At 35.9% G+C, this 11,994-nt stretch overlaps 1 protein-coding gene across 4 annotated transcripts in view; it reads left to right on the top strand.

The window, feature by feature from the left end:
* The first annotated feature begins 46 nt into the window (after positions 1-46).
* MMUT (methylmalonyl-CoA mutase) overlaps positions 47-11,994 on the top strand; it is a 33,761-nt gene continuing 21,813 nt past the window's right edge. For 3 of the 4 annotated variants that reach the window (XR_009211281.1, XM_032140577.2, XM_032140579.2), the window contains exons 1-6: positions 47-193; positions 3,777-4,200; positions 5,218-5,585; positions 7,041-7,198; positions 9,508-9,679; positions 11,569-11,817. Coding sequence is in view for 3 of the 4 variants with exons in the window: in XM_032140577.2 (XP_031996468.1) it covers positions 3,816-4,200; positions 5,218-5,585; positions 7,041-7,198; positions 9,508-9,679; positions 11,569-11,817 (1,332 nt within the window). In the remaining variant the exon portion in view is untranslated. The remainder of the gene's footprint in view (positions 194-3,776; positions 4,201-5,217; positions 5,586-7,040; positions 7,199-9,507; positions 9,680-11,568; positions 11,818-11,994) is intronic. The other variant, XM_032140578.2, reaches the window with a different exon arrangement.

Genomic DNA, 11,994 nt, shown 5'->3' with positions numbered 1-11,994 from the left:
GGGCGATTAGATTGGCTGGAGGGAGGGCGGTGTCGGCCTACGCCCCCAGAGTCTTCCGGCTGGCGCTGGCGGTGGCGCGGTTTGTGTGGGTGAGGGCGGGGAGGCCTGGCTGTGTGGATCTCTGACAGGTGAGGCGGGGGACGCAGAAGTCCAGCCGCCCTCTCCCACAGCGGAGTCCGAAACAGGCCTACCAGTGAGTAGGACGTACACCTTTCAGATCGCTCCATTCTTCTGGCTCCTGTCCCTCCTCTACCCCTGTATTTTGAACTTTTGTCCTTTCTATCCCCCTCTGTCCTTTACTTCTGTCTTCTTTACCTTCCTACTGTGACGGGATCCCACTCTCTGCCTTCTCCTTAGGTTTAGATTTTCACTTCGACCAACCTCTCGTTTTGGGCGAAGTCCCTGGCAGTTCGGAGGTACTTCTGGAAAGAAGGTGCTTTTAATACTTTAGGGGCCATGTCGTTATCTTCTCTGGCCACCTAAGCACCCTGAACTGTTGCCGTTGGCAGAGGTCATTTTTTGTATGTTTCCAAAGGGATGCACCTGCTTCATGGCTGCCTCCCTTCTAGGTTGTGGGTTATGATATTGTCAGGGTTTTTCTAAGAGTTTTCGGGACTAAAAGTGATTTTCTGTGTGTAAACAGGATTAAGAGTGTAAACAGGGTTAAGAGTGAGAGGTAGAATAGAAAAGACAGGTCTAAATTGACATAAAAGCTTAAATTACTAACTCGTTCTCAGTTTTGTCTAGAAAGAAGGTGGTCTTAGGGAAGCTCGAAGCCCTGGATAACGTATTTGTGTACAGTTTTAAACCACTTGATTATTTTCTCCCAATATAATTCTGTGTTTAATGATGTACTTATGCTAATATCAAATATAATTTTCATGCCCTATGTTTCCATCTCCAAACCCAATTGGTTGAACATCAAAGTACCTTCTTGAAGTATTAATGTGCAATCATACGTCAGCAGCCAAAGCTTGAAACTTATTGGTTCAGAAATCTTTTTCTCACTGATTTGTTTTTGAGGTGTGGGGGTGGGATTAATTATTGCTCTTTAACTCATTTTAGTTGTCAGTAACATATTTGCTTTGCATGTTGCTTCTTTGAATGCTTGAGGCCTCTCTTGATGGTCTTCTGAGAAAATTCAGAGGTCGTATTGCCATCCGCAGTAGTTGTGTTTTTATCTAAAAATGGTGTCTGTTTCCAGCCTCCACAAATTCACATGTGATTTTCAGGAAGTCACTTATACGGGGCTCTTTTCTATTAGTTGTTCAGATTTAGGAAAGCCCACGTGAAATGAGTGTGATATTTCCTGCCAACAGTTTAATCTCAGGTGGTTTTCAAATTACCTTTTTCAGGATTACTATTGAAACAGTTTAGTTGTAGCTTCATTATTTTTTTCACCCACCTTTTAAACTAGTAAATGTAGTGGATGGCCTGCAAAAAGATGGATGACAAGGACCCCATGGATTTAAAGAATAAAAATCGTGCCAGTATTAAAAAAATGGAAGGTTTTTTTGTTTTGTTTTGAGACGGGGTCTCTCTCTGTTGCCCAGGTTGGAGTGCAGTGGCACGATCTCTGCTCACTGCAACCTCTGCTTCCCGGGTTGAAGTGATTCTCATGCCTCAGCCTCCCAAGTACCTGGGATTACTGGCGTGCGCCACCATGCCCGGCTAATTTTTGTATTTTTAGTAGAGACTGGGTTTCACCGTGTTGGCCTTGAACCCCTGGTCTTGAACCCCTGACCTCAAGTGATCCACCCACCTCGGCCTCCTGAAGTGCTGGGATTACAGGCGTGAGCCACCATGCCCGGCCTCTTTTTTGTTATGTTTCCATTTAGACTTTGTTCTATGTACTTTTTACATGGTCGAACCTATTACATTTACAATTATGTGTCTTGAGTCTTTTACTTACTAGTTTTTGAGTTTGTTTCTCTTTTTTTGGGAAATTATGCGTAACACATTTTTAACTTTTTACTTATACATATATTTACAGAAACTGCATAAAACATAACTGTATAATTTGATGAATTTCCACAAACAGAATATATCTACGTAAGTGGCAATCAGATCAAGACCATTACCCCCAAAAGCCCCTCTCTTGCTCCTGTTGTATTCTAGCAACCATAAGTAACCATTCTTCTGACTTCTGACATCAAAGATTAGTTTGCCAGCTTTCTAAACATATTTTAATAGCTACATGAAATTCTACCATTTGTATATGCTGTAATTCACTTATATGTTATGAGACACGATTTTCCGAAGTTTTCTCTATTACAAATAAAACTATAGGAAACATCTATTTTATATATTACTACAGAAGCTTTCCCAGGAGTAATGTTCCTCAGTGGAATGGCATAAACATTTCTGAAGCATTTCATATGTATTGACAATTTACTTTCCAAAGTAGTTACAATAGTTAATACTCTCACCAGTGGTTTATGTCTCTTGTTTAACGACCCCATAATAAGTGTTGAGTATTTATTTCATTTAAGCTTTACTAAACTGATAAGTAAGAAGTGGTATGGAAAATAAAATTTGAAACTCCCTTTACTTGTTGCCTTATCCAGTATAAAACACATAGTATAGTGAATATATTAATGTTTGTATCTCAATATCTTTTTAAACAATAGGCTCTGTATGTTTAGGCTGTATGACTCTGACAAGTTTTAGTAATTCAGGTAAACAGTTTACTGCTTTGTGAGGTGGGATTTTGATCAAGCGACTTTATTTCTCTGAGCCTCACTTTCTATATCTGGAAAGTGATGACGCTGAACCCAGCAACCTAGTATAAAATTCTATGCTAGTTATCCGGAATATGCAGCTCTAATGTTGGAGCAGTTTATAAACTGGCACAGAATTAGATTACTGAAGAGGCCATTTAGCTCACCTTATGGGTTCTGGGATGAGTTGCGAGTGTATTAGTTAAGTGCAAGGACTTTGAAACAGGCTGCATAGGTTCCAATCAATGCTGGCTCTTCTGTGCCTCAGTTTCCTAATCTGTAAAATGAGGATAATAATAGTACCTACCTCTTAGGGGTATTGTAAAGATTAAAATTGCTACTCTCTGTGATGTCTTTATAGCCTTCTATGTTACTGGCACATAGAAACGCTGCAAATTGGAGATAATGCCTTAGCTGAATTAGCCAGAGAAGAACATTTTAGGCAGAAGGAAGAGCAAGAGCAAATTCAGAAAACTTTGACATATGTGCAGCCAACTGTAGGTAATCCAGTATTTCTAGTGCACAAAATGCATAAAGAGGACAAAGACAGAGATGGGTGTGAGGGGGAAACAGAGACCAGTTCATGAAGGCCTTGAATGCCTTATTCATCACATTTTTTCTCCAATACCCAACCTAATGTCGATCATAAACTGATATTTAATAAAAGCATTTTGAATGAAAATAATTAGGAGGCTGTAGTATATCTTCCACATGATACCGAGTCTTTGAAAAATTCCATGGGTAGTGTCACATAGTCATATTTACATTGATGTCGTTGTATGGAAGGGATTCGTATAGAATGGAGTAGAAGAGGGGGAAGACTGGTCAGTAAGACCAGCTAAGAGGCTACTGAGGAAAAAGACTGGAACTAGAGGACTGATAGTAATTGTGAAGAAGAGGGGCCAAAGTTATAAAATATCAGGTGCAGGAAGCAGAAAAGGGGAAGAAATGAAATCAGACTAATACATCCTCTTCCTTTTCTGTTCGTTTCTTATCAGTAGCTCCTATTTCCCACCCCCTCTTCTAAATGTTTTTACTCTGTGTTTCTTTTTCTAGGTCAGTTCTTATTTCTTCTGGGTGTTTCCATGCTCCACCATGTTAAGAGCTAAGAATCAGCTTTTTTTACTTTCACCTCATTACCTGAGGCAGGTAAAAGAATCATCAGGCTCCAGGCTCATACGGCAACGACTTCTACACCAGCAACAGCCCCTTCACCCAGAATGGGCTGCCCTGGCCAAAAAGCAGCTGAAAGGCAAAAACCCAGAAAACCTAATATGGCACACCCCAGAAGGGATCTCTATAAAACCCTTGTATTCCAAGAGAGATACTATGGACTTGCCTGAAGAACTTCCAGGAGTAAAGCCATTCACACGTGGACCATATCCTACCATGTATACCTTTAGGCCCTGGACCATCCGCCAGTATGCTGGTTTCAGTACTGTGGAAGAGAGCAATAAGTTCTATAAGGACAATATTAAGGGTGAGATTTTAATGTAAGACATAATATTTATGATAAGACATATGCCTCCTAGTTTTTTATTTTTTGGGGGTTAATCTCTGTAAAGATGATATTCACTCTATAAGTTTGTAGTTAAAGACTATACTCTGAAAAAAGTGGATTTTTTTAACTTCTGTGGTCAAAAAGATAAATGAATTAGAATAAGGTGCTAAATTTTTGAAAGAAAACAACACATGCACATTGTTTAAAAGGAATTAGGTGAGGTGAAGTTGCATGAAGAAAAGAAGACATTAGCTTTGCCTTTGAAAAATGCTCAATTAACATTATTGGGATAGCGATTGGAGAGGAAGATAGTTTAGGTGATTCCCAAAGAAAGTGTAAATGTGATAACATGGTACAAACATATTCAGTGCAATCTGGCATTCATTCACTGAAAATTATCTTAACTATTATTTCTTCTTTCTGAGCTGTAATAAAATTGTACTGTTTGAATACTAAACTTGTAGATTTATAAGTTTGTATTGCCCATGGAAAGTTGAACTTATATTTAGTATAGACTATTTTAGTTATTTAAAAGTGTTGTACGATGGTCATAATTCTGTTTTCCAGAATATTTGAATAGCCGGGAATCCTTTGTGGCCATATTAGATAAAAGAACAAAAAAGTAAGCAAGCATACAAATGCTAAGTTATTTTTACCATATATGAACAGCCAGATCTTTTCAGAATTTTACACATATTTCAATCAAGTACCATATCTTCAGATAGACACGAGATGATTGAGATTTGTTGTTTCTTCCATTCTTTCCTTTAGTGAGGTCTGGAACTAAATTTGTGCATTTTGGCACAAGGGAAACAACTGACTCTCTTAAGAAGTGAAGTATCTTTAAGTTGGTTTTGACATGTATGAGCATAAAAATAGTTATTATAAAAGTATACTGTTATGAGATGAATCAACATTTTCAGTAGTGTTAAAGTAAGTCATTTAACCTTGATTCCAGACTCTTGAATCTAACGTTATTTTTCTTTATGTATTTAGCTGGTCAGCAGGGATTATCAGTTGCCTTTGATCTGGCGACACATCGTGGGTATGATTCAGACAACCCTCGAGTTCGTGGTGATGTTGGAATGGCTGGAGTTGCTATTGACACTGTGGAAGATACCAAAATTCTTTTTGATGGAATTCCTTTAGAAAAAATGTCAGTTTCCATGACTATGAATGGAGCAGTTATTCCAGTTCTTGCAAATTTTATAGTAACTGGAGAAGAACAAGGTGTACCTAAAGAGAAACTTACTGGTACCATCCAAAATGATATACTAAAGGAATTTATGGTCCGAAATACATACATTTTTCCTCCAGAACCATCCATGAAAATTATTGCTGACATCTTTGAATATACAGCAAAGGTATACTTTGTGGTTATTATAGGTTTTTCTATAGTTCCTTGAACGTAGGAATTTTTACATGCTATAACCGAATTTAAAAACTGAATCTGAGTAATATAAATTTAGAATGTTTTGTTATTGTTACTTTTTGTTTTTAATGTACTAATTTTATGTTCTGTCATTACTTGCAAGAATCTGGGCAACAGATCTTTACTGTGTTTTCTTTATTCCTAAAATTTAACTCTGATAATTGTTAGATTCAGGGAGGTCTTCTACTTACATTTTTAAATTTCCTTCCGAAATTCAGATGTAGTTGTGAAGTAGACACTGGTATCAGACAAATGGGGATTGGAATATCAGCTTTATTTCTGCTAAAAGCTGAATTGGAAGATATCACTTATCATTCATATCTGCAACCTCAAGGAGGTCCCTAATATTCACCCCTGAATTAGACTCATCTTTCCCAATAAGAATGATGGGAAAAGTCCTTCCATGGGGACACATTTTCCTCCTCCTTTTTCCTGTGAGCAATTTGTTTATATTTCCCCCCATTATTCACACTTTGCTTCTTACCAGCAATGCGCTCCTTCTCCTTACTTACATTAAAGTTAGACCATTATTTCATGGCACAGGGAAAATCGTCATCAACCCTTTTTATCTCTATCAACCCTTGTAATTACTCTTATCTCTAAACTCTAGCAAGCATTGTGTAGCAAGCATTTTAGGGTTGGTTAACTCTTGGTAAAGATAGTTTTTCTTGGCTGTGCAGGATATGTGTGATGTACTCTACCTAACATGAAATTTTAGGGGAATAGTGGAAATACAGTTTTTGTAGTGATTGTGGTGGAAAGAACCTGTCTGGGATATGGTTAGTATTAAATGTCACAGTAAATCAAACTGAAATCTTTGATTTTTAAAGCCATGCATTTTATCCCATTTTGTTTCAACATATAGTACTAAGAATCAAATTATTTTATTTTTTTTCCTACTGTGTACTTATTCATGTTTGATGCCTTCATTCAAATTAGAAAATTAATAACTAGTAAATAATAATAAATTTATACATCTTCAGCAGATTAACCCAAAGTTTGGGTCTACAACCTCTTATGAGGTCCAAGTCATTGGTTTGGAATTAAAAATGCCTCATTTAGTTCTCAGGCCAAAGGTTACATTCCTAACCTCAGCTAGCTAATTCCACAATTTAAGCTTTTAGAAGAATGGTTAGTATAAATTCTTGTCCACCAGAAAAATAAAGTAGGTACAGTCCTGATGATGGTTCATGGACGAACCATTTAAATTGGAAAGCAAATTAAATGTAACAAATAAGCATGAAATATTTTGTTAACATTATGAACTACCAAGTTTATTTGAGTTTAACATCATTTTAAAATAATATTTACGCTTAGAAAGTGGATTTAATAGAACCTTTTAATATTTTTACTTATTCACTGTTACAATTTTTTTTTTTTTATGTAGCACATGCCAAAATTTAATTCAATTTCAATTAGTGGATACCATATGCAGGAAGCAGGGGCTGATGCCATTCTGGAGCTGGCCTATACTTTAGCAGATGGATTGGAGTACTCTAGAACTGGACTCCAGGCTGGCCTGACAATTGATGAATTTGCACCAAGGTGAGTAAATTAAACCTAGATATTGTTTCAACATTAAGAAATGCATAGGACCATTTTATATATTGATAAAATGAATTTATAAATATAAATGTCAGGCTAGATTTAGATTTTCTTATATTTTATCTGAGTGATGAGAGAAAAAGCCAGTATTTCTAATAAAAAATAGAATTAAATTTGGCTGTACTTCTTTGTAAATTCGAGGAATATCTTGTCTCCAGCTATTTAGAGAACACAATTAAGTTGCACATTTTAACAAATTACATTAAAGTGTAAACATAATGTTGAGACAGTTTTTTCTAATTTTTCCATTTTAGAATACAGAATTCATCTATTATTATTTTTTTTCTGTTGCACTATCTAATGTGATGTTTTGGGATCCACTGTGCTGTTGAAACATTTGTTTCACAACAGTTTCTTAATAATGTTGTATGAAAAATATGGGAAAACTTAAATAAAGTTTATGAAATATTTAAATTTGGAAGTCAAAAGTCATTCAGTGGTTCACTCAGTACAGCAATCACTTGCTAAGCTTTGCTGTGCCAAACACTAGCCTATATGCTGACAATACAACATGTAGAAAACATAGCTTCTGCCTTTAGTGTTTATAGACTACTGAAATGCTCCTTTATACCAGGGATTTGTTACTTACTGTGACAGTAGTTCCCAAAGTGTGGGCTAAGAACAGTTGGGCATTGCTAAGACTCTTTCTGGGGTATTTGAGATCAAAATTGTTTTTATGCTTATTTAGAGCTTTGTTTGCCTTTTTCACTTTCATTTTCTCAAGAATTTATAGTGATGTTTTTCAGAAGCTACACGATATGTGATATTGCAACAGATTGCAGAAACAGATATGAGAATCCAGCTGTTTTCTCTTAAATACATTGAAGAGATTTGCAAAAATGTAAAACAATGATGTTTTTATTATATATGTATATATTTTAAGAAGCATACGTATTTTTCATAAGAAATGTTACTAATGTTAACATGTTGTGGGTTTATTTTGATTTGATTTGATGATTATTGAGATAGGACCTTGCTCTGTTGCACATGCTGGAGTGCAACGGCATGATCACTGCTCATTGCAGCCTCAGCCTGCCAGGCTTAAGCGTTCCTCCCACCTCAGGCTCCCAAGTAGCTGTGACTACAGGTGTGTGCCACCATACCTGGCTAATTTTTAAATTTTTTTGTAGAGATGGGGTTTCGCTGTGTTGCCCAGCTGGTCTCAAACTCCTGGGCTCAAGCTATCCTCCTGCCTTGGCCTCCTAAAGTGCTGAGATTCTAGGCAGTAGCCACTGTGCCCTTCCTTATTGTTACTTTTAAATGAACTAGTAAATAAAATATTGATAGATATTATACAAATAAAGAAATAAATTCTTTGGAATTTTCAGTCAGTTTTAAGAGTAAAAAGGGAAACTGAGATCAAAATATTTGAAAACTGCTGTGTTAAGAACTTCTTTCAAGGCTGGGTGTGGTGGCTCATGCCTGTAATCCCAGTGCTTCAGGTGACCGAGGCAGGCAGATCACATGAGGCCAGGAATTCAAGACCAGTCTGGCCAACATGGCAAAATCCGGTCTCTATTAAAAATACAAAAATTAGCTGGGCATGGTGGTGCTTGTCTGTAATTCCAGCTACTTGGGAGGGTGAGGCACAAGAATCGCTTGAACCTGGGAAGTGGAGGTTGCAGTGACCTGACATTGCTTCATTGCACTCCAGCCTGGGCAATAGAACAAGACTCTGTCTCAATAAAAGAACTTCCAAAAATGTGTCAGAAGTAGATTTGCAAGCTTTGTGCCTTTAGAGACAGGCAAGTAACCTAAATGTTTAAATCATCACAGAATATAAGATAAAAGGGAGAGATGAAGGGCACAAATTGGAGAAGTATATGCCTAGACCAATGCACAATCATTCTTTTACAAAACACTTTCTGGCTATTTAAACAAAGCAAATTTGCTGTTTTATTTCATTCATAGGGGACTCCTGTCTTACATATTGAGTATTCCTAAAATATATATTTTTTAAATAAATTGAATCTTTATTTAATGGACACAAGAAGAGATTCTTTCATTAAGAAAACCAATTACAAAGTGAATAATTCTTACCTGAAACAAAATTTCTTCCATATGCATAAAACTGTAATTTTATGCTAGGTTTAAAGTTACATAAATATACGTGTACTGATCTTAATTCAAATTAAGTTGTTTGAAATTAAAATATAGACCTTGATTTTCTAGTGTGTGATACAATTAGTTTTATTTTCTGCTCTATATTGTTGTTTAATTAAATTCTGGACCTAACATTACTATTTTAGGTTGTCTTTCTTCTGGGGAATTGGAATGAATTTCTATATGGAAATAGCAAAGATGAGAGCTGGTAGAAGACTCTGGGCTCACTTAGTAGAGAAAATGTTTCAGCCTAAAAACTCAAAATCTCTTCTTCTAAGAGCACATTGTCAGACATCTGGATGGTCACTTACTGAGCAGGTAGAATATAATTTAAAATGTAGAATTTTAATAAAGTTATATATATATTTTTTTCTGAGCAATGTGGCACAAGCAGGAAATAGATTTAAGAAGCTATCTGTTAATATTTGAAATAATAAATATTCTGAAGCATAATGTATACTTAGGTTTGTAATTTTACATAATATAATAAATAAATAAATAAATAAATAAATAAAAATTGTCTCCCTCTAGTGGTTAACAATATAAAATCACTTACATCCTAGCTTCCCTGTAGTGCTGAAACACTTGTAAAAGTAAACAAGGGCAGGCGAGGTGGCTCACGCCGGTAATTCCAACATTTTGGGAGGCCGAGGCACCCAGCCTGGCCAACCTGGCAAAACCCCGCCTCTACTAAAAATACAAAATTAGTTGGGCATGGTGGTGCATGCCTATAATCCCAGCTACTTGGGAAGCTGAGGCAGGAGAATCACTTGAACCTGGGAGGTGGAGGTTGCAGTGAGCCGAGATGACGCCACTGCACTCCAGCCTGGGCAACAAGAGTAAAACTACGTCTCAAAAAAAAAAAAAAAGAAAACAGAATTTGATGATGAGGAAGAAGCAAAAGTCATAAGTTAATACTCTCATATAATTGTAAGAGTTATAATTCTTAACGTAAAATTGCCTATTTAAAATTAATTATATATACATACATATTTTATGTGTTAAAGTTATATGTTTAAGCAAGCATGCAAGCAGACTGTTTAAAGACTATTTTTACTTGGGTAATTTAATTTGTTCTGTTAAAAATTTTATAGTTATGGCCTTGTTTTTATACATGTTCTCTTTACATATGAAATTATTTTGGTACATTTAAAAATAATTTATATGTGCAAAGTTACATTGCTTTTATACATTTAAATGTTGAATAATAACTATTATACTCTATATGAAATATAACTTCAGGTTCTTATAAACGGAGAAATAGATCTGGCACAGTGGCTCACGCCTGTAAATCCCAGCACTTTGGGAGGCCAAGGCGGGCGGATCACAAGATCAGGAGATCAAGACCATCCTGGCTAACACGGTGAAACCCAGTCTCTACTAAAAATACAAAAAAATTAGCCAGGTGTGGTGGCGGGCGCCTATAGTCCCAGCTACTTGGGAGGCTGAGGCAAGAGAATGGAGTGAACCCAGGAGGCGGAGCTTACAGTGAGCCGAGATCGCGCCACTGCACTCCAGCCTGGACGACAGAGCGAGACTCCATCTCAAAATAAATAAATAAATAAATAAATAAATAAATAAATAAATAAATAAAATAAAAATAAATAAATAAATACATGGAGAAATAAGAGATTTTTAGGGTTGGAAGGAACTTTAATAATCATTTTTATTTTAACCTGCTTATTTTTTCAGCTAAAGAAACAAGTTCAGAGAGATCCAATGACTTGCCCAAATCACAATTAGGCATACAATAAACTAGAACTCAAATTTCCGAGATCTCAGTTCATTGTTCATCTATTTTATTAACATTTATTCAGTGCCTGTTTTGTACACATCATTGTGGTAGATACTGTGAGGTAGACAAAATAATCAGGAGAGAGTGAATTATGAAATGAAGGACTATATAATCTTAAGTAGAAAAAGAATGCATTCTTGATATACTTACAGAAAAGTATTTAGGCAATATAAAAGTAAGCACAACAATATCTGATATTTCAGAGGATCATAAGAGGCACTAAACACTGACTCTGACTCCTCTAATTTTGGCTTCTAAACTAATTTATCTAAATTTATTTGCTATTCTGAAGCTTAATATGGAAATTGACATAGAAAATATGCAGCAGTTGCTGTTTAATCATGTTGCTGTTTATAGTTGCAATATCTATCACCTGTTTCTTTGAGTTTTTGTTTTTTATCAAATATTTTAGGATCCTTACAATAATATTGTCCGTACTGCAATAGAAGCAATGGCAGCAGTATTTGGAGGGACTCAGTCTTTGCACACAAATTCTTTTGATGAAGCTTTGGGTTTGCCAACTGTCAAAAGTGCTCGAATTGCCAGGAACACACAAATCATCATTCAAGAAGAATCTGGGATTCCCAAAGTGGCTGATCCTTGGGGAGGTTCTTACATGATGGAATGTCTCACAAATGATGTTTATGATGCTGCTTTAAAGGTAAATTTTTCCACTTTGCAACTTTGTTTTCAGAATTTACAGATTTATAAAGATTTATAGATTTTAAAACTTACAAGTCAAGATTTATAGATTTTAAATTTATAAATCAAATCCCTTACAGATTTATGTAATAATTTAAACCATGTTTGCAAAATAATTCAGATTTGATTTTATAGT

Source organism: Hylobates moloch, unplaced genomic scaffold, assembly GCF_009828535.3.
Source record: "Hylobates moloch isolate HMO894 unplaced genomic scaffold, HMol_V3 SCAFFOLD_20, whole genome shotgun sequence".
In the NCBI taxonomy this organism is placed as follows: Eukaryota; Metazoa; Chordata; class Mammalia; order Primates; family Hylobatidae; genus Hylobates; species Hylobates moloch.
Note: the sequence above shows the minus strand (reverse complement) of the source record. Positions and strands in the feature narration are given on the sequence as shown.